General features: G+C 38.6%; 1 protein-coding gene across 1 annotated transcript; it reads left to right on the forward strand.

Moving 5' to 3' along the window:
* Window positions 1–20,040: 20,040 nt before the first annotated feature.
* On the forward strand, window positions 20,041–22,485 carry LOC144245995 (uncharacterized). The gene is made up of 2 exons (XM_085575522.1): window positions 20,041–22,021; window positions 22,286–22,485. Exon 1 carries the CDS (start codon window positions 20,694–20,696, stop codon window positions 21,537–21,539), a length of 846 nt encoding a protein of 281 aa, XP_085431648.1. The 5' UTR covers window positions 20,041–20,693; the 3' UTR covers window positions 21,540–22,021; window positions 22,286–22,485.
* The last annotated feature ends 1,736 nt before the right edge of the window (window positions 22,486–24,221 follow it).

Consider the following 24,221-nt stretch of genomic DNA (forward strand, 5'->3'; position numbering starts at 1 on the left):
GAGGAAATGGCATTTTTTTGGAAAAAAACATGGTGGAAAAATGGCATTTTTTGGGAAAAAATGGTGGGGAAATTGGATTTTTGGGGAAAATGTGGAGGAAATATAGGATTTTGGGGGGAAAATGGGGGGGAAATGGTGTTTTTTAGGGAAAAAATGGGGGGGAAAGGTATTTTGGGGGGAAAATAGGATTTTTGGAAAAAACATGGGGGGAATAAGGGATTTTGGGGGAAAATAGGATTTTTGGAAAAAATGGAAGGAAATAGCAATTTTGGGGGGAAAATGGGTGGAATTAGGAATTTGGGGAAATCGGGGAGGAAAATGGCTTTTTTTGGGAAAAAATGGGGGAAATGTGATTTTTGGGGAAAACAGGGAAAGATGGGGGTTTTGTGGAAAAATGGGGGTAAAAATTGGATTTTGGGAAAATGGGATTTTTGGAAAAAAAAATTTAAGAAATGCCAATTTTGGGGGAAAAATTGGGGTGAAATGGGATTTTTGGGAAAAAAATGCTGGGAAAATGGGATTTTTGGAAAACAAAAGGGGGCAAATGGAATTTTTGGTGACAAAATGGGGAAAAATGGGATTTTTGGGGAAAACATGGGGAAAAATTGGATTTTTGGAAAAAACAGGGGGGGAAATGGGATTTTTGGTGAAAAACTGGTGGAAATGGCAAATTTCGGGAAAAAATGGGGGGACAATGGGATTTTTGGAAAAAAAACATGGGGGGAATATAGGATGTTTGGGAAAAATAGGATTTTTGGGGAAAAAATGGGGGAAATGGAAATTTTCAAGACAAGTCATTGGGGAAAAATGGGAATTTGGGAAAAAATGGGGGTAAAAATGTGTTTTTTAGGGAAAAACAGGATGAAACAATGGGATTTTTAGGGGAAAATGGTGGGGAAAATGGATTTTTGGGGAAAACATGGGGGAAATTGGATTTTTGGGAAAATCGGGGGGAAATGGGATTTTTGGTGAAAAACTGGTGGAAATGGCAAATTTCGGGAAAAAATGGGGGGACAATGGGATTTTTGGAAAAAAAACATGGGGGGAATATGGGATGTTTGGGAAAAATAGGATTTTTGGGGAAAAAATGGGGGAAATGGAAATTTTCAAGACAAGTCATTGGGGAAAAATGGGAATTTGGGAAAAAATGGGGGTAAAAATGTGTTTTTTAGGGAAAAACAGGATGAAACAATGGGATTTTTAGGGGAAAATGGTGGGGAAAATGGATTTTTGGGGAAAACATGGGGGAAATTGGATTTTTGGGAAAAACATGGAGGAAATGGCAATTTTTGGAAAAAATTGGGGAAAATGGGGGGAAATGGGGTTTTTAGGGGAAAATTCATGAACAATGGGATTTTTGGAAAAAAAACATGGGGGGAATATGGGATGTTTGGGAAAAATAGGATTTTTGGGGAAAAAATGGGGGAAATGGAAATTTTCAAGACAAGTCATTGGGGAAAAATGGGAATTTGGGAAAAAATGGGGGTAAAAATGGGTTTTTTAGGGAATAACAGGATGAAACAATGGGATTTTTAGGGGAAAATGGTGGGGAAAATGGATTTTTGGGGAAAATATGGGGGAAATTGGATTTTTGGGAAAAACATGGAGGAAATGGCAATTTTTGGAAAAAATTGGGGAAAATGGGGGGAAATGGGGTTTTTAGGGGAAAATTCATGAAAAATGTGATTTTTGGGGAAAAAATGGGGGAAATGGGATTTTTGGGGAAAAATGGGGGGAAAATAGGATTTTTAGGGAAAACATGGGGGGAAAATGGGATTTGGGGGAAAAAATGGGGGGGGAATGGTTTTTTTGTCGAAAAAACATGGGGGGAGAATGGGATTTTTATGAAAAATAGGGGGGAAATGGGATTTTTGGGAAAAAATGGGGGAAAATGTGATTTTGGGGAAGAAATGGGGGGAAATGGGATTTTTGGGGAAAAATTGGGGAAAATGGGATTTGTAGGGAAAAATGAGTGAACAATGTGTTTTTGGGGGGAAACATGGGGGGAATATGCGATTTTGGGGAAAACATGGGTGGAAAATGCCATTTTGGTGAAAACATGCAGGCAAAATAGGATTTTTGGAAAGCACATGGGGCGAAAATGGGATTCTTGGTGACAAAATGGGGAAAATTGCAAATTTTGGGAAAAAATGGGGGGAATATGGGATTTTTAGGGAAAAAACTTGGGGGGGAATGTGGGAACTCAAAATGTCTCTCAGACATTTTTAGAGGTTCCAGGCCTTGGTCAGAAGCATTTTGGACCCTGGCAGGCAGCTGGAAACAGCTGTGATTTTGAGTTTGAGCCATGGAATGAATTAACAACTTTGGTGGTGGAACAAGCAGTCACAAAAGGTTAAATAGTATCGTATAAGTAATTACAAAGTAGAGGGGAAATTTTTTTAGTATTGTACAGGGGGGTTTTAACACATGTACAGGGGGGTTTTCACTTTGTACATGGGGGACAGAAGTTCTAAGATGGAGGAAAGTGGGCTGATCCTGTTCTTCCTCCTTCTTTTTCCTTACCTCCATGTTCTTGGTGATGTTGGCACTCACAGATTGGTTTAGAGTAGAAAAACACTTGGCAACGTAGGTAGTAGGTATTGGGGAATAATTGTAAACATGTTATACGTAATATATCTTATAAAAGATAGCAGCAGCCCTGGGCAGAGAGAGAGACGAAGAAGACAGCAGATAGAGAGGATGTCAGGGTGTGTGTGTGTGCCTCTACCCAGGCCACTGATCAAATAGCCGCAGTCCAAGAACATAATCTGTTAGATAACTAGCAATAAACTGCCTTGAGACCGAACAGCTAAAGCCTGCGGAGTTTTTCTTTGGAAGCACGGGTTGGAGGAGGAATTTCACCACCACATGAGACCCCAGAGCAAGGCTGGGGTTCTCACAGGGGAATATGGGATTTTGGGGGAAAATGGGATTTTGGGGGGGAAATGGAAGCAAATGGCAATTTTGGGGAAAAATGGGGGGGAAATGGGAATTTGGGGAAAACATGGAGCAAAATGGGATTTTTGGTGAAAAAATGTGGGGGAAATGGCAATTTTGGGGAAAAATTAAGGGAAAATGAGATTTCTGGGGAAAACATGAGGGGAAAATGGGATTTTTGGGGAAAAAATGGGGGAATTGGATTTTTGAAGAAAAAATGGAAGAAATGGCAATTTTAGGGAAAAAATGGGGGAAAATTGGATTTTTGGGGAAAACATGGCAGAAAAATGGGATTTTTAGGAAAAAAATGGGGGGGAAATGGGATTTTTGGAAAAATATTGTGGAAAATTGGGGTTTTGGGGAAAAAGTGGGGGTAAAAATGGGATTTTTGGAAAAAACATGGGGGAAAATGAAGCATATGAAGAGCATTTTAGTTCTAAATAGCCATCTTGGTTTTTATTAGGAAGTAAAAACCACTTTTTTACTATTTCAGAAGTATTTTCTGAAGCATTACTGAAGGATGTACAATAAACCTCTTGACATACTCTGAGAAGGCTCTATATCTAGAAAAAATACAGTGTGTTTGATTGTAAATTAATCCAGGAGCAAGGTAAAATTGTCTCTTCTGCCAATGAGCAAGTGTGTGAGTATGGACACATTGCATTCATCCCTAGATTATATCCATTACACTCTTTTTTACTAAGAATGACATCTGTCATTATAAGGCTTGGAAAATATTTTTATTCATAGGCCTCAGTGTGCTTTAGAAAAGGAGATAAAATTCTGTAATTTTCATACAAGATGAAATGGATTCAGAAAAAGTTGCACTTAACACTAAACTATTCTAATTTCAATTCAAATGCATGAAGCATTATCCACCAAGTATGCAAAATATCTGAACCCTGGATAGCACACAGGATTTTTTTTCTTGATGAGAGTTCTGAAGGGATATGAATATAATTAAGAATATAAAACCAAAACTTATAAATTAAGCAGTTGAAATTCAAGATGATGGTAGTTTCTCACCATATGCTCTACTCAGAACTTGATGGTTAAACACAAAAGACATCAGGACATAGCCTGAAAATAAGAACCTGGGCCTCGGTTAGTTGACCAACTGTGTTGCCAGCATGTATAAATGATTTGCGCTACTGGAAATGCAGAGGGCTCTGCAGAGTAACAGTATGTGACATTCTATTACACAGCTAATGTTGAATTAGCTGCCTGGAACTTGGCTGATGAATGAAATATGCTTATACATTCAGCATTAATCCAATATAAAAATCTTGTAGAATTTTAGTCAAGAAGATGGTATTGTTATTACAAAACTGTTTTGCTTTATAACCAAGTTAGGCCATGGAAGGTAATCTTAATGTCAAGCATTTTTACAATGCTTTAAACTAGTCTTGAGTGTACATAGTATACATACACCAGAAACGCATTTTTTAAATAATTGTAAATTTTTATTTCATTTAATTCCTGTGTGAGGAATTTGAATGGATTACAGATGTGATACAAAACTGCAGAATTAATTTTTCTGTATTCTAAAATAAAATTTGTTTTTCTAAATTGCAAAATAAATCTTAAAATACAGAATCTCATTCTTGTCATTACTTGCTTTTATTTATTTCTTAACTTCTCCTAATTGGTGTTTATCTTTTTTTGGGAGGGGAAGGAGATGGTTTCCCACCAAGCATTATAGGTTACCTTGAGCATTCCCTTAGTTGCAAAGATATACCCATACATTATTTTTCAGTCCCAAGAGATATGCAATTAACTTGTTCTAGAAGACTTGTACATTAACTCCATTGAAAATTAAGTCAGGCATACTTTAAATTTTAAATTCCATGGATAGTTATGTATTTTCACTGACCTTAAAAATCAAAAACAAACACCAGGAAAAAAAAAAAAATAAAAACCAAACCCCAAAACAAACTAACTAACAAACCACCAGAAAGATCAAAATAAAAAAATACTTTCAAGAATTTTTCTAATGTTTTGCAGAGACGGCGAATTAAATTGTTTAATTAAATAAGAATGTATTTACAGCATTAATTTATCTGAAATGTTGGGGGTTCAGCAGCCACTAAAATATGACCCACTTGGAAAAAGTCCTTAGGATATCAAATCTCCAAATATATCTCTACACTATGAAAAGATTCCAAACCCTCAGGTATGATCCTGGCTGGAGGATTAAAATTTAATCAGGATGATAGCTATTATGAGGCATACTGTGTACCTGGTTCAGAGCCATAAAAGAAGCCTTGCATTGCAGAATCAGACCTTGCTCCTCATGTTGGACTACAGCTCCTGTTACTGCAAAACTTTGAGAAAAAAGTGAATTACAGAATAGATAAATCAACAGAAATTTGACCCATATGAAATGCTTAATTGGGAACAGCTGGCATTTTTATCATCCTTTCCATCCAGCTTTAAATCTCTCTTAAAAGTTTGCAGTGGTTTAACTCCAGTAAGTCATTAAACTCAATGCAGCTGTTTGTTTATTGACCCCTTCAGTAAGATGTGGGGAGAGAATCAGAAGAATAAAAGTGGGGAAATTCATGGGTTGAGGAAAACACAGTTTAAAAGGCAATGAAAAATCCATGCACAAGCAAAGTGAAATTCCCAAAGGCCGGCAGGTGTTCCACCATTCCCAGGAGAGCAGGGAATGAAGTAATCCCTGAAGAAAAATCTGAAGTAAATTTCCCTCTAGCAAACAACTTTTAGTGTTAATTTTCCTGGATATATAACCTGGCTTGACTCGCAATATGTTTTAGCTGAGGTGCTAGAAAAAATAGAATTTTTAAATAAAAAGAAAAAAAATTGTTTTCAATATAGTAAAATTAGTAGGTGGTCACCTGAAAAGAAGGACTAACTGATTGTTTAACATATATTACTATAAATTAAAAATCTCACATGCAAATTATATGATGGGTCATGTCTTATAGAACATCTGTTATTTTGATTTTATTACTAGGTTACTAGGATCTGAAAGGAAGACTTTCGTTTTCTATCTCTACTCAGTATCATCAGATAACCTTGTACATTTTCACATGGATTTTCTTACTCTCAGTTGGTTCTTTACTGCATGATATGATGAGCTGCTTATAGTGGTAAAGTGCATTGTTACTTATACCTCAACAGTTTTTGGAAAACATGGAGTCTTTAAGTAATGTGAGCCCTTGATATTTTTATTATTTATTTTTATTGTTTATTATTTTTATTTAATTAATATTGCTTTACTTCTAAGTAAGTATTATTATCAGACCTTTTTCTGTGCCTAATTGATCCAGTTCACAAAGAATACCCTTTTTAACAACCTCCTTTTTTATTGTTCAAAGTGCATGGAGTAATCATCTAGATAACAGAAAATTCTCCATGGTTGGATGGTTGTCTTTTCTGAAATGGTGAAAAATACTAATGTGATTTCAGGCAATTAGGAGATATCTCTTTGTGCAAAATCACTTTAAAAACAAACAAATGAACTAACCAAACCTCAGAATTCTAAAATTCTAAGCATTATTGTGTAGTGCTCTGAAAAATATAAGTAAACATTTTTTAATATATAAAACATGTATTTTATTAAACCAATTGTTTTTTGCTCTTTTTTAAAAAATCTTTTGAGTCCTTACAGAATCTTACTAGATATGACTAATAAATAAAGGAAATGCCAAATTTAAATGCATACAATTTATGATGGAGATGGCAAACTTTCTTCAGTTTGCTGAGTGCCAGGATGGCATGTGAACGCCACAAAAACGAGCTGGGCAGTAGCAAGCAGAGAGCACGGCCATCACACAGTAGCTGGCAATTTACCCAGGAAAGAGCAGTGTTTTTGGAGTGTGCAGCAAATCCGTGTTTCTGGGCAAGGGCGGCATAAGATGCGCTGCGCTGCTAAGCTTTCTCCATGCGAGACACACTGGCAAAGCTTTTCGCTGTGATGCAGTCCAGTGCAGACGCACACTAGGGCTCTCCGGAGCTGTCCGAAGCCAAGCGCCGGTGGCCGGCGTCTTTCGCCCGAAGCTCCGGTGTAGTGCGCGCGAAGCAGCCGCTTCTCCCGCTCCGGGAGCCGGAGAGAGCGGTGGCTTGTGCGAGGGCGAAGAACGAAGCCGCAGGGAGACGAGATTGTGTGCACAGTCTTGGGACTGCTAGAGGACGGTGGCTACAGCTCCCTGCCTTTTCAATGCACTGCTGGCATGCTTTATTGAAGGTGTTCCAGAACAACTTTCCTGGGTTTTGACTTTGTCCTGATGCAGCCCCTCCTGGGAAATTCATGCTCTTCCCCTGAGGCTCCGAGATGCAGAGACCTCGATGGCAGCTGCAGAGAAGAAGGGCTGTCTTGAGTTGTCGAGAAGGAAGAACATAGACAGCGCCTTCTGTTTGCGAGTCAGCAGCTGCTGCACTTTTGCGATTGCCTTCACGGTGCCCTGAATGCCCGGACAGCATGTGCACGCAGCAACAACGAGCTGGGCAGGAGCAGGCAGAGAGCACGGCCAGCAGACAGCAGCTCGCAGCTTGCCCAGAAAAGAGCAGTGTTTTTTGGAGTGTGCAGCAAATCCGTGTTTCTGGCCAAGGGCGGCCTAAGTGCGCTGCGCTGCTAAGCTTTCTCCATGCGAGACACACTGGTAAAGCTTTTCGCTGTGAGGCAGTGCACTAGAGAAGCCGGCTCCGGCTCTCCGCTGCTGCCCGAAGGGAAGCGCCGGTCGCCGGCGTCTTTCGGCTGAAGCAGCGCTTCGGAGCGTACGGCTGTTGTGTGCGCGAAGCAGCCGCTTCTGCCGCTCCGGGAGCCGGACAGAGCGGTAGCTTGTACGAGGGCGAAGAACGAAGCCGCAGAGCACCGGGCTTCTGCGCGCAGCCTAAGGACTGCTAGAGGACCGTGGTGGCCGCTCGCCTGCCTCTTCAATTCCCTTCTAGCATACTTATGGCAGGTGTTCCAGGACAACTTTCCTGGGTTATGACTTCGTCCTGATGCAGCCCCTCCTGGGAAATTCGTTCTCTTCCCCTGAGGCTCCGAGATGCAGAGACCTCGATGGCAGCTGCAGAAAAGAAGGGCTGCCTTGAGTTGTCGAGAAGAACATAGACAGCGCCTTGTGAAACAAAATACCTGCAAAAGCAAAACCACTGACAGAGTCAGAATATAACCTGATACCCTTTTTGGTCAGGGTGTTGGAAGCCATCCAAACTGGAATGGCTGCAGTCCTTCTGAAAACACAGTGGAAAAGCCTGAGTCTGGTGTCTCAAAACCCCAAATTATATCCAGTTAGGAATGCATAGCTCCTCCCTCTGGGTGGAGCATCTCACAGTGGGATGCTGTAACTTTTTTCAGTCGTGCAGTGACATTCAATAGCCCATTATCAGTTGTTATGCAGCATGATGAAGTCAGCCTGTAGCTTATAGAATTTATTATCCCTAATAATGTGTTGCAAAATCTCTGTTAAAAAAAAAAACTCTACTATTTTGCATTGCATATATGTTTATATCTGGTATTTTTATAATAGTTTTTTTAGTTCAGTTATGTCTTTCCTACACAGTTCTGGTAAACTTTCCAAGGGAGGTTGCACAAGATCCAGATGCCAAAAAAAAAAAAAAAACGCTGGATGAATAAACACACCCCAGACTAAAGATCCTGTCTGAAAGTAAGAGAAATTGCAGTATTCTCTCAGGGAAGTTGGTACAACAGCCCAAAAAGGAAACTGTTCCCAGTTTTCTCTTATTATCTCCTTCAAAGACTGAACTACAGAAATTATATTTACCATTACAGGGCAATGTAAAAGTAGCAACAAAGATAAGAGCATTCTTTCTTTCTGAGATAGACACATAAATGCAAAAATAAAATTATAGAAAAGTGACAGTGGGTTTTGGTTTGGTTTTTGTTTTTTTTTTTTTTTTTTTAAAGCTTTCTGCAAGGAAAATAGGAGTTTAAAGGTACTTTGAACATAATGAAGAATGCTTTAAAATCTGTTAAATGGACTAATTTTTCATATATGCAAAGTTAGCTGAATTCTGCAGCTGATAATTTTAATACGTGCAGAGGCAAATCATGGGGGAAGTGGATGTACATATGCGGAATGGATCAAGCCTAGTCACCAGAAGTATACAAATAAAACTGTATTAGAAAGCCTGAAACTTGCATCTTCAAATATATGCCAGTACACAAAGTACTTCTGTAAAATTTATCACAAATTTAAAATATGTAATCAATTACTACAAGCCCAGAAAGCAATCCTAATGTTTACACAAGTTCTCTGCCAAAGCAGGTGGTTTTCTGCTTGTTTTTTTCTTCCGTTGTTTTTCTTTCATTATTTCATCTCTTTCTCTGTATGTAATATGGCCTTCATTAGAGAAATAAATAATTTAAAATTCCGGGAAATCAGTTTACTGTGGCACGTAATTAACTTTGCTAATAGAGAAGGAAACACACATGGCATCAGTTTTACTTCAGAGGGAGGAATGGTACAGATATTTACCAAATCCAGTCAATATGATGCAAAAATAATTTCACATAGTTTTATATTTGACTCTACCACAGCAATTATTTAAATTATTTTCACACGTCACATAATGACCTAATTTGTGTAGAACTAGGTGTTTCAAAGAATGTGGAAAATAGTCTTGACTCTAAATTTGCAATACTGATATGGTCCTTAGTTCTTTAGAGGCATTGAGCACTCATAGTACTTGAAACATTACTGAGGAGTGTAAGAGTACTGAAGGTAAATTACAATCCTGTTACTTTGTGAAGCTGCACTTCAAAGAAAGATGTACATTCGAGAGTATCATCATGGAAACAAGCTAAAACGACTGTAAGGAGCAGCAGCAGAGGTTGTCAAGTACTGGGAATAAGATTCCCCGCTACCCTCCCTCCTTCCTCTCCATTGCTCCTCTCTCCCAGTCATCCCCACTACAATTCCTGACTGCTTTCTGCTTGCCATTCCTACCTACACACCTCTATCTTTGCTGCTCCTGATGTCACTGACTCCAGCCATGCACTGGACGTGGCAGCCATCCTCTAGTTTAACACTATTAACTGGGCACCTGGGGGTTCTGAACATGTGGAGAAGCCTGAGGGACTCCCCAGGGACTCCCCAGGGACTCCCCAGGGACTCCCCAGGGCCCAGAGCAGATCTTTGTTCAGTGCACACCCACCCTGACCACAATGTTTCAGCAGGAACTGATCATGTCTGTGTACCCAACTGCATCGCACTTGGTTTGCTCCTCAGAAGAAGGTGCCAAATTATAAACCAGGCACTCATGGTAAATCCATCTACAGAATACATATTAGCAGTTACCTGACTTGCTGTAAGCTAGTGTTTGCTAAGGTACTAAGTTATATTATTTGTTATAATAGCCAATCCTATTTGCTTGCTTATTCAAAGTTAAATTCTACCATGGAACAAATATTAAATACATTGTTAGGCTAGGTGCTGTTAGTTGCTACTCACATTTGAATTTTTTCTTGTTTTTCTAGGACTGCCTATCAAGACCCTTTATCTTAGAATTTGAACAAAAAGGAAAAGAGATGAAGTGGTACATCAAATATGTCTGAATCTGTAGCAAAAGCCTTAGAAAAAAGCAAAGATATACTCAAACCAAACCACTGAAGCATGGTCACCTTTTACATTTACAAGAGGAATGTATACTTGTATAAACTGACAGATACTTGTATAAACTGACATTGGAAATCATTGCTGGATTTATTTTTACTCATCTCTTATTACTATCATATATACACATATGCATTTAGTGAATAAAAAACCAAACTATTTTTAATTCTTCCCTATTTTAATAAAACATGAGACTTCTTCCAGGGCAATACAGCCTAATAATGGGAAGAAAGTTAATGAAGGAGAAGCAATTTAAAAAAGAAGTGGTCTGTAATGTCTGAAACAAATGCAGACCTCAATCTAGCAGAGCACTTATACTTAGAAGTACTTCACTGAATCAGGGGTTTAGGATGATAATTTAAATTATTGCAATTCAGAGTAGTGTCATTCATAATTAGTAAGTACCTACTTACAAAGACAGTGATAAAATTAAGAACATTCAGTGGCAATTTTTATTAATAATTTCTTGGTTTTCGCATTGTAATACAAATCAAATTCCAACTTGGGTCAATTCTTTAAGGATGACATGCTAAATGCTTTAAGGGACTGACATCTGAAAAAGACACAGAACCTCAAATTATGATCTCAGTAGAGATACAGACAACCTCTATTGCCTTGGGTGCACGATTTAATTTTTGTGATGCTCATTACTTATCTGTTCCATGGCTTTATATCACATAGGGAGAGTTTTTAAAATATAAATATATGCACATATGCTCCCTAATTAATCACCTAGATTGTAAAATACTTTGAAAACATAAGAAGTGTAAGTAAGATATGATAAAGGAGATATGATCTACCAATTCACTGGAATGTTAAGGAAAAAGCTGCCTTTTTCTCTTCCTCTCCCACTTAATCCCCAGAGGTCCAGTTCAGACCAGAGCCATTGACAGTAATAAGTACCAGAATTTAAGAAATAGTTTCTTGATGTCTATTATGTAAAATAAAAATCAAACAATCCCTCCCTATTTATTTTGCATATATCTGCAGAATTATTCCTTCAGAGAAATAATTATTTTGATGGACACGAACTGCAGCTTTCCTTGATGCCCTTTAGAAATCAAATAGCCTTCAGCTTACATCCTTCTGGTGAACTGCTCCAAGAAGCTTGCAGTGTTCAGCTCTATATGGAGAGCAGACTTCCCTGAAATCCTCAGTAAGCCACACAGAAAATAAAGTTTAGTGGGATGGGAAGGGAGTGGCAGGGGAAAAGGTAAAAGTCCAGTAACATGAAAGTAGCTAGCAGCCAGGATTTTATCCCAAACATTCATGCTGTGCCAACAGGAAGACTACCCATTTCATTTATCAGAAAGAGTAACAGCTTCATAAACCAGCCACAACAGCAATGCTAACATTAAATCTGTTATGTTTCCAGTATTAAAGCAATTAGAAATGAAATATCACCTGTTCTTGCCCAAACCTAGCAGCCTCTCTCTGATCAAACAGTGTCCTGGGTTACAACATGGGGTGTAACTGAGGCTTATATTCTACCACCACCTACATTACCTTCTGATGAACTGTTAAGGTGGGTGGAGCACGGTTTCTCTATCTTTGCCATGACTCAAGCATGGTAACTCCTTCTGGGAAAACAGCAGCCACCCTGAGGGGTCAGTCATCTCTGCTAATGGGACATCAAGAACTCCCCAGCATGACTCACAGAATCACATCAGCCCACTGTGAAATTCCCCCACCCTAGGGGAGGTACTGAACACTCCTGCCTCTACATAACCTGGAGTTTGGGACAGATGTACTGCTGCATCCCCAAGAACCACAAGAACTCTCCACCACCACCACCACCACCACCGGACCTCAGAGATGGACTAGACCTTCCCATAGGCTCACTGCTTTGACAAGACCACATCCAATGGGACTGCAACCACCATTTGGACTGCTACCACCACGCTAACCAACAGGGTATCAGGTTGTGTTCTGACTTTGTCAATTTAAACCAGTGTTTCTGTACTATTGCCATTATTGTAATTTTCCTATTAAATTGTAGCCCTGACTTGAAATCTTTCACATAGCACTTATGTGGGGTTCATTCCCTCCACTGGTTTACCTTCCACTCAGCACAAGCAGATACTTAAAAAACTTTCCAGACTATCTGTCCTAGGTTGACTGTATGATGCCTTTATCCCCAGTTGTCTGCCCTGTTTATGTTGAATAATAAGTTCTACACTTTTAAGACTTGTTCCAGGAGTGAAGGGGCGGGGGGGCGGGGGGAGAAGTGCGGAGTTTGTTTTCAAGAACTGCACTCCCTCCTCCACATTCCTGCTCCTGGACTGAGTTGTCTGCAGACGGACAGACAACGAGACAGAGCTCTCCTTTGTTTTTTTCCTAGTTAGTTTTAGCTAGCTGAGGCAAAGAAGTTCCCTGGACTGTGGTTTTTTCCCTTTCTCTGGACCTGCTCTGGACTGAACACCAGGAGAGCAGCAGCAGCTCACACCTGTAGCCCAGCGGGCCAGGCCTGGGCCGTGGCATTTCCAGCGCCGGAGGGACTGATCAGAGACTGAGTGAGCCCAGCTGCAACCCAGGGGATTTTTCTGAGTTTGTCTCTCTCTTGGAGTGGCAAGAAATTTTATTGTTTAATATTGTTTAAGTTTGCTTGTTTAATAAACAGTTTTTTTCCACTTTTTCTCCAAAGAGGTATCTTTCCCAAACTGGTTGGGGGGAGGGGCCAATTGAATCTGCTTTCCTGAAGGAACCCTTTTGGGGTTCTTTCCCCAAATTTGCCCTGAACCAGGACACTATACTAAATGGCTTCTACTCTGCTTAGTGTGTGTGTCTTCAGACACGAAACACACATGAACAAGCACATTGAACCTACCCTCTCCCCATCTCATATGATTTAGGAGAACAGCATAAGGTTGCTGCTCCCTCTGCTTCACAAATCAAATTTTCTTGGACAGGAAAAGCATTTATGAATATACCTGCAAAAACTATTTCTGGTTACATATAAAGGATATACCAATATTAGCAAAGCAGGCATTCAGTTTCATACAGAATTGCACACTGTCAAGAGATGTTTCAAATATTTACTTATAAATATATAATACATAGTTCTCAGTATGTGGGTCTTTGGAATTCACAATTCATCAACATTCTCCATCTAAAGTTCTTAGAGTTTTTTAAATTACATAAGATCACAGCTTACCTATAAGGCAAGTAACTATCCTTACTTTGCAATAAAAGCACTCAGAGGAAAACCCACACTACCATTACCTACATCTCAGCTGGTGGCTCTAGTGTTCATTCATAATCAAGAACAGTGGAAAATGGATTTGTAGAAAGTTCTCAGGGCCTGACAGAAGGTCCACTCAGCATGCATCAATATGCAAACTTTGAGACAAGACATACTCATTTAGAAATGCCATGGAATAGGACAGATATTGTTGAGAGAGAAATGGAACTAGAAACAAGTTTCAAAAGATGGCCTTGCAAGTAAGACTAGATCCTTTGGACAAACAGAACTATGAAAGATGTATTGTAGTTTTAGTTGATTAGCTTTAAGGCATCTACAACATGGCATGGCAAAAAGCTAGGCCAAGAAACACTTATAGTATATTTTAATTAGGAAATATCTGGCTTATGATTGTGATGGTGTGAATTATAAACATCTGTATTGTGTCACCCTTCTCATGAGACTGAAAATGGAATAAAAGTTTTTAAAACACCTCTCAGTTGCCCCGTCTCTGGGTCAGGAAAAGGGTATTGTCCTATAAAGAACCATGTATATTCAAAAAAAAATCAAAGACTTTAAGGTGTAATTCATGTGGTCAAATGTAGACATAGTCTTCAGAAGATAACCCTCCAAGGATTTGAAGTGGAGACTATGATGGAGAATGCCATATCCAGTCAGATGAAACCATTCCCATTCACACAAGACACATTTCCTGCCTTTAGTGCAGTTCCCCACATGTGTGCCTTAACACTGCCACAGTTCACTGAAGCAGTCTTAGGAGAGGGTGGATTCCACTGCACGTATGTCAGTGGCTTGCTGGACAGCCTTTCTGCCATGTTCACTTGTTTATGTGCCCGTTTTCTTTTTCATCTTCTGTAAGCTTTTTTCAGGTGGGCAGTACTTGGCAGGAGTTCCCTTGCTAAGCATTAGTAAACACCCTACCATAACTCAGATCCTTTTTTGGGATCACTGTGTATTAGCATAATGAAAACAGCAGGAAGATAATAGTGCTGAGCAATCCTACTGCTTCAGCCAAAGAAAACAAACTTTCACAGCAACGCAAGATTAGAATTTTTGATCTTTACCTCTCCTCAAGCTCTCCATGATACTGAATTTGAAGAAAGATGTGTTACTTTTATTAATACTAGATGCAGTTAAAAGTTAAATGCCTAGATCTATAATATACCTAATTTTTGTTTCTAAATCTGTTTCCCTGGTTTTGGTCTTATAGAGACCAGAAATAAATGTCCCTGAAGAATCTTTGAATAAACCTATGCATAAAAAAAAAAAACCAAAACAAAACAAAACCAAAAACCAAAACCAAAAACAAAAACAAAACCCAACCAAAAAAAAAAAAACCACAAAAACAAAAACAGAAATCACACTGTCTTTTTAATGGCCCACTATATTTATTACTCTGTATTTCTCTGTATTTACATATTCACAGCACTGTATATACAATAGAGAAACAGCAGAGAGAGTTAAATGCTTCCAGAAGACAATCTGGAACTCATATTGACATGAATGACTTGTAAGTAATTCTAGGTCTAGTAACTTGGAAGATGACTACTTAATGTCCATCCTTTGTGCTGGGAATATATAAAAGGACTACTCCACTAACAGTCATCAGTCAGATGACCCACATCTCCCTCCTCTTCCTTTTAACAGGGATTAGCTTCTCCCCGTGTAAACAAGGACTAGATGCCCTTCGCAATGTCTTTATATTTTGTCATGCCCTCCTTTATTTTAAAAATTTTTATTATTTTTAAAATGTGCTAGCTAGAGCAGACTGTTGATTTGTATTGTTTTAGCAGCAGATGTTTCTTTTTTCTTAAATCTTCAGACCTAAGGAACACTACTTTGTTCAAGCTTATCATGAACACAGAGATTTACTCTAAATGTTAACAATAGTTGACTTTGCCATGGAGGAGTGCTAATTAAAGGAAAAACAAGAAGCAGCTGTAAAATATTATATCATTCAGTTAAAAAGATGAAAGACATTACAGAATGTATGGAATAGGGCAACAGGTTTATTCATCAGCAGTAACCTAGAATTTTGCTTTTTGCAAGCACAAAAATATAGATATAAGTATATTATATTTCTGAAAATGCATTATGGTATTAAGTCTGTCTTGATGCTTTGAGTTCTTTTCAGAACAAACTTATTCCTGAGAACTGCAATAATAAAGGCAGCTATCATATTCCTACTTCACTACAATGCTGTATAAATGCTAATACTTTAGCTAACTATAGTGAAATAAAACTTACCTTAAAAATCAAATCCTTTTTACCATAACAAAGCTCTTTCAGCTGGGCTTGGCTCTTTTTTGACTGAAAATGAGGATAATCAAATCAGCTTTTGGGTTTTTTTAAATTTTAAATATTAAAAAAAATTGTGAATTCTGAGAACAGCAGAATCTAGATCAGATTTAAAATGTAGAATGCCCCCCTCCAAATAATTGTCGATTGCTTTTCCAGTTCACAAGTCAAACCAACCAAAAGTACTGAGGAAAATGCAAAATGGCACACAACTAAAGCACATACCTGAGTCAGTACTGTAAAGAACAGCAGCTGGGCTTACACATTTTGGACATGAGCTGTTATTAATACTTGCCATGAAGCATAACTGAAGGCATCAACTTCAAAGTAAACAATCTTATTCTTAGAAGCAAAAAGGCTCCATAGGCGTATAAAAGTCTTTGTAAAGATCAGGGTGTTCCAGGTGGTATCCAAAGGAACTAGTTTGGAGCTACCTTCTCAGTTTGTAACCATGCCCTTGAAAGTACAGGCATAGTTGCGCTTATTTATATCAGTTTAAGCTGATATTAACTTTATATATTGCTAAATATAGCCTTAAAATAATTCTAAGTAGTAGTCTATATATTATTTTATTAATTTAAACAAAATAAATAGAAATTGATTTTTTGTACTAAACTCAACTATTCAAGGAACATTATTTCGCCATTTATCCAAGAATCCTCTCAAAGTAATAATTTGTTTTTAATAAAATCCACAATCCCAACTGATACACAATACATTTTCTTGTATTAATTAATGCCAAGTGTTTTGAAGTCCTTGGAATTGATTAGAAGTCTGTTTCACATTTACTGAAAGAGCATTCCATAAACATAATATATTACAAAGGTAGTATATCTTAAGTTGGAATTTTTTAAAAGATTTTATTTCTTACCAATTGATGCAGTCAAATTCAGTGACAGACTTTTGGGAAGGCTGAATGAATCTAAGGAATCTAAAATTTTAGAACCTGCTTTATATGTTTAAATAGTAAGGCCAAAATGGTTATGGTATTCTGTAAAATCTGAAACTAATAGCCAAGATCAGTCCAGCAAAATTCTTTGAAACAATTTTGATTTTGAAAGACTTAAGAAAAATATTTCTAATCCTATTATTTCCTACCTTTGAGAATTTACCAGAAACTTGACTTTCTAAGTACTGGTCTCAAAAGGCAGAGACTCTAATGAAGAAAATGCTTTCAATCATCATTAGGAAAATTTTAGTACAGAGGAAATTTTTTATGATTTAGTTTCTTTCTGGCAAGGTACAATAACCTTAAGAGAAATTATATATGCAAAAAAAAACAGACTAAAGTAATGTGAGTAAATCAGATTCACATGTAATAACTTTTTTTAAAACGAAAAGAAAAATAGAGGGAATGCTTATATGAGTGCAGGTACTTCTACATTGAGGAATTTGCCAAAAATAGGATCTTTTTTCCCTTGAAATAAGGAAACAGAATCAGTAGTAATAGGTTGTTCCTGTCTCAATGTTAATTTCAAAACAGGACTTTGGCAATTCTTGGCTTAGTGTAGACATGGAGTTCATGTAAATGAAATCAGTCTTATATAAGTTATAGATGCATATATCTATAGAGTTATATCAGATGATTTTATTAGTCTAAAACTTGATTTTATTAGATGATTTTATTAGTCTAAAACTTGAGCTTGCAACTTGCTTTCTAATATATTTGAGCTGCTTCTTGTGAAGTCACAAAAATAAGTTGGGATGACAGCACTTCAGGAACACTCACCATATAAGCATAATATATATTCTGTACTCATATATATTCTTGTGTATATATAATACACCAGAACCTCAGTACAAAATACTTTGATGTAAATTTTTGGGTACATAGATTTAGAACAGAGAAGAATCTTCCTTACCTCTTCTGCGTGCATACCACAAAGCTTGTTTACTGACAAGAGCTTGTTTTTGAGGCTTTTGTTCTGAGAGTAAGACAAAAAAAGCCAAAATAATCTATTAGTAAGTGTTACAAAGTATTAAGAGACCCTTTAACTATTTGATCAATACTGGCTTTATTTTTAATATGGATAACATCTTCAATTCACCAACAAAGATATAAATAAACAAGAGAGGTTAATCAAGGCACAGTATCCTCTTACAGAATTCTTAAAGGCATTTGCATTACAATTTGCTTCAGCAGGCACAGGACTGACCATAGAAACCTTCCCAGAACACTGGCAACTGAAAGTAACTTATATTTAATACGCTGAGGTGCAGCACATTAGGGCAGAAAAAAACCCTCTAATCCTTTCTTGGTATCAACTCCATAGCTCAGTATCATTTTCTGTAAATCATTTTAACATCTGAGTAAAAGGGCCAAGGTCTCATCACTTGACCTTGATTATCAAAATCAAGGGGTGTTTCTGCTAAATTTTATAATTTAAAACTGCAAATAATAAAACTAGTACGAAGTTAGTTACCTGAAAGCATTTTGCCAACTCAATCTGGTTTTTCATGTAGGAGTTTTAAATGTTTTTCTTCTCATTTTTAGGGAAAATAACAAACCCTGACAAAATTAATTCTTCATAGTAATTATTTCTCCATTCCTCACTCGTGTTATCCCATAACTGACAGCCAAAGGTGAAGATTTCTCTGCAGTGTGAACATCTTTTAAAACAGGTCAAAACAGTAAGTATTCAATAAGCAGATCTACAACTGCTGAACATAACACCTTTAACATGAAAAAAAAAAAAGAATACAAAACCCAACTATTCCTGAGTTAATGAACTGTAAATATACAAACAGAAACAGAACCCACCACGTTTCAGTATGTTTCTTACTGAACAGAAATAGCTTTCCTGTACATTGTGCACAAGAACAAGCTGTCATTAGAGCAAAAAACATAATTCCATCCAGTTCAAATATGGGTCTGCATCCCACTGAAACACTGGAAGCTTTAATTCCAGAATTGGAAGCTTTGAGTTTCTCTTGGAAAACAAACAAACAAACAAACAAACAAACAAACAAAAAACCACAACTTTTTTTAAAAAGCAAATGCAAAGAAACTAACTCATTTTCATGATTTCAAAATACGGAGGAGAGCTGACACAATTTCACATTTCACTGCAGAAACAATAAATTTTTCCCAGCTGTTTGACATGGATGCCCATAGTTCTCTGATTCAGAATTCAGAAAGAAATTAGGATATTATTTTGAATGAGACAATCCAACAATCCGGATTCTATCTTTGAAAACATGATTTGCAAAGAGCTGGATGTTGTTCTAGTAAGCGTCACAGTCAATTACCTATTTTAGTTCTTTGTTTGAACATCTATGTTGAAACTCACCAAAGAGAAACAGCCTATTGTACTAACCACTATAAAAATATTGAATTAGACAATTGGCTCTGAAAAAATGGAACTGTATAGCAGATACAAGATGAGCAAAGGTAAACAAAATGAAAATCAAAGACATGAAGCACACCTGACTCATCTATTGCTCACCAGGGGTACACGCTGTACTTGTGAACACAAAGTGAATGTGTTTTACACACATCTTAATGGTTTGACATAAAGATCAGCATCACCTTTTGGGATGATGTTAAAACAGATGTGCCAAAGGCACTGTTTCATTAGGGACTTGCACTTAATTAACCCAGGATGGCAAGTCATCCTTTTGGTTTGACTAACTCATTATCCTCCAGTCCTTCTACAGGCTGGTGATGGTTGGTTCGGTAGCACTCTGTCCAGATTTCAGAAGCAAAGAAAGAAGCAATTGTAATCACTACATTTTGATTCATTTATCTTCCTTTTGCCAGTGTTAAACTATTATAAGAAATAACTTCTACTAATACATTAATAATTTCTAAGTAATTTCTACATAGGCCATTTTGAGAATACCATGCAGTAACACAGAATGTGAAAAACTGTGTGGCAGCAGGACACACAATATACTAGATGGTTGTCCAATTTCCACATTTTGTGCCAAATAAACTAAATAAATCCAAAAGTATATAGTTATATATATATATATATATATATATATATATATATATATGCACAGAATTTGTCTGTTGGAATCCTGGATGCTGAGAATGTTAAACTTTCTGTGCTTAAAGGTACAGACCCACAAGAGAACATTGCATTTGACCTGAGGTTGTGGAACAGGCTTTTAAAATTGATTAATAGCACTGGGATTACGGGTGTGTAGTTGGTTAGAAGTGCATAGTACCACAGGGTGGAAAACTTAAGAGTTTGGGATTTTACAATATAGAAATAAATATGAAGCAAGGTGGAGGTTTTAGGGCAGAGGCAGGTTGTTCTTCATGGGTTTGGGTGATGTTTCGCGACTGGACAGGAAAGTCCGCATTGCAGGTTTTGGGGGATCAGTTACTGGGTTAAAAGGGAAAATAATCTAGGTGTCCTTTCTTAATTGGATAGTTCAGTTTTAACAGACTTTGTAACAAGAGTTAGTTAGCCATTCTGTGCCTTGCTAATGAAAAAGCTGCTGAGTTCACAGTGGTGAGACTGTAATTCAGGTAAGAAATGAACACCCGAGTCTGAATGTGAAATACCATCCCCAGCGCCTTCAACCCCGACTCGAGAAACCCTTAACTGCTGCTTCTATGTAAAAGTGGCAGCTCACTAAAGAGAAACTTTTGTGCCAGGAATCCTTGAGGAAAACCAGAACTCGGGAAAACTCCTCCTCAGATGAACATCTCTGTGTTTGGAACTCGGAGACCCGGGTGGAAGGAGCTGATTCCAAGGTCGCAGCATAGACCAGACCCAAGAACTGCAGACCCGGAGGGTCGGGTAAGCTGTGAAGGAACCAGAATGGGGGCTAACCTCTCAAAAGCTGGGGACGGGAGACGTTTTAACCCTGCGGAAGCGCTCCCCACAGACAGGGACCTCCGAATTACCGGGGACCGGCGAGAGCGGGCGCATCGCTCCACAGCGCCCCCAGCTGAGACCACGGAAAGCCGCAAGGTACGCAACCTGCGCAGCCAGGAGCTGCACGGGGACATCGGCTACGCAAAGTGCGCAGCCACCGCAAACAGCGGAAATAAGGAAACAGCGCAGCCAGGAGCTGCACGGACGCATCAAACTACGCGAAGTGCGCAGCCAGCGCAAACAGCGGAAGTAAGGAAACAGCGCAGCCAGGAGCTGCACAGGCACATTGGCTACGCGAAGTGCGCAGCCATCGCAAACAGCGGAAATAAGGACACAGCGCAGCCCGGTGCCGGTGGGACGGTGCCCAGTGACAGCGGGGCGGGCTCAGCGGCTCCGCGGCAATTTTTAAACGCAACATTTTTAAACGCAAGTTCGAAGAGCCCGGCGGGGACGAGCTGGGAGCAGACGGAGCTTGCAGAACAGGGACCGAGCGAACGGCAACACGGTTCGGGCTCCGTACCGGGTGTTGCAAACGCAAAGCCAGAAATCACAACCGGTGATTCACTAATGCTCATAGCACCGGCGCCAACTCTTCCTTCGCTGCCTACTTTCTCTCAAACGCCGACAGACCACACGGCAGCCGCCGCGGTCTGCCCGGGTCCTTAGATGTCCTCAGGCATCTCGGCAGCACCGACAGCCTTTCCCTGCGCACAGTCCGCGGTACCGCAGGAATTCCTCGCAGACCTCTTCTTTTAGCGCAGAGATTGCACGCAGGAGCTGTCCGTACAACAAAATGGCGGCGCCTGGCAGACGTGTTCCGTACGGAAAAATGGCGCTCCCGTGAACAATGCCACCTATTTCCGCCGCCGCCATTTTGCAAGCAGCAAGGTGGTCACGCTCCTGCTGCAGCGCCCCTCCGGCCGCTTCTCGTATCGCACCTTGCAATTCTAACGCAACACCAAACGCAACTCGGGGAATGAATACAGCTTCGAAGCGTCCCACAACAAACAGGATATATTTCTTTTTCTCTGCCTATCTCTGCTAATGCTAAAGGAGGTTCATTTTTTCTTGTTTTCATGTAGTCCAGCTGACCTGAGCAAGTTGATAAGCAGCACACAAAAATCTTCTAGTCAAGCTTTTAGCAGGAGGTTTGTCTTGGTTGTGTTTGTGTTGATGCTCTAATAATTTCGATGATTGCTATGGGTAAAAAAATGTTATTTCTAATTCCTTCTGTGTCAGACAGTCTAATTAGAAACAGCAGCATGTTAGATACAGAACTCTATTGTACAGAATTTATATTTGCAATGAAAGGCAATTGCCTTTCATGCAAGGTTATTGAGAGAAAAATCCTAGCAATCCTCGGATCATTCCTTTTGGTAGTGGTGGCTAATTGTCTTGTGGATGTTTTACAGGATCAAGGAAGCAGAACACCTAGATGTTAACCTGAAGGTCTTTCCATTTGTTTGACATTTGTGAACAGAATGATGACAAGAAGTTGGTGCTGCTGCAAGCTGTAGGTTGAGTATTAAAAATAAAAATCTGTTAGTGTTACAGGAATGAATAATGTGCTGTAAACAAATATGTAAATAAAATAATTTAAATATAAAACATATTTCTGACTTTGAAAAAATTAGGTCCTTTATCACGAGTAGTAAAGGGTCATGACTTTCTACGACATCATTTTTTCTGATGTACAGCAGCAGGACGTGAAACACTGAATTAAACACAGAATTGTAAACATCTGTCTTAAACCAGAAACGACATATTATAGAAGTTATGAAAGGAGAAGGGCAGGAGATGACTAAGGAATATATTTATGTGGCTCTCTGTGGAGTCATACCATTCAGTTATGCTTTAATTTTAATAGGCTCTGTCTCCTGAATTCTCTCAGTAGCACTACACTGAATATTTGTTACTACAGAACTTTTTGGCAAATATATACAATTTTTAGAAGAAGTTTTGCAAGTTCAATCTACAGACATCTGAAATTTATATAAGCTGTATTGAAGAAACTACTACAATATCTTTCAGTAAGAAAAAAAAGATACTCCTGAGGCAGTTTTACTGGATTGATTCACACGCTAAATGTATTTTCGCCGTGCCATAGTCATTCAATATACAGAGCTGTAAGTACCTACACAATTTGTACGAGATAATACTTCTTACTTCCATCCTGATATGGTCTATCCACACTTAGAGAACACATGATTTCCAGAAATATAATACTTCCCTATTAGGATATTCCAGCACTTTCTAAAATATTCTTTTTAATTCACAAATCCTATGCAAGCATTGTCACCAGTGCTACGATGTTTGAAAGATGAGAATTCTCTCAGCATAGAGTTGGCATTAGGAGGCAAGGTGTTTGGCTCCATCTTTGGAACAAATGGAGTAAAAATGAGGTCACATACTCTTGTATCTTGATAAGCAAATCACAGTGGCAATTTACCACAAGTAAGAATGTGTGTACCAAAACTGTAAGTTAAATCCCTGTATATTCAAAACATCAAGAGTGGAAACCAGGTATCATCCATGTCCTACTGTGCAGGCAGCAACACATTCTATCAGTGTTCAAAGCTGGGAGGACCTGAGATACCTTCAGCCTTGAAGTGCATTAGCAGGGAAACTCTGTCCTCTGCAAGGATCCTCCAGTAAGTCCATCAGCAGTTCACTTAATGAAAACACAGACGTGGGACTGTGTGGATGGGCACCTAGGGGTATTCTTAATCTAGTGACACAGAACTCCAATTTCATCACCATTCATATTTAATGATCTCCTAAAAGACATTTAACAGGACGAGGTGAAGTCAGGAATAGGACCTAATTCAGAGGATCCAACCGACTTTTTTTGAGCCATTAACACTATGTCTTCATGAATCATTGATCTATCCATGATACTGAACTTACAATTTATGCCAGAATCCCTTGTCTTGGGAAAAGGGTAAGAAAGCAGAATATTCTGATTTAAAATTAGCTATTTTTTCCTTGCTTTTGAAAAGTCTTTCCCCGTATTTAAGCTCAGCACAGAAATATCAGGTAAGATACTTCGTATCAGGCTTCTAAGCATTATGAAAAAATAAAAAGAAGGCTCTGAGTACATATTAAACTTCTCTGTTTTTTGAGAGTAAATAGCATGTATTTGCAAACTAAACATTTTCAGGAAAGAACCCTCAAACCAAGCACACTAAATAATATTTCAGCAGAAAACTGAGGAAGTTAAGGACTAGCATAAAAGAGAGCTGGAGACGACATTTCTTACTACTTATAAACCAGCCTAATCTATGAAGGGGCACCTAGCTGCTAAGAACAACTGGAACACAAGGTGATCTGTCTGATCATCTTCTGATC

This window comes from Lonchura striata, chromosome 3 (genome assembly GCF_050655825.1).
Source record: "Lonchura striata isolate lonStrDom1 chromosome 3, ASM5065582v1, whole genome shotgun sequence".
Lineage (NCBI taxonomy): Eukaryota > Metazoa > Chordata > Aves > Passeriformes > Estrildidae > Lonchura > Lonchura striata.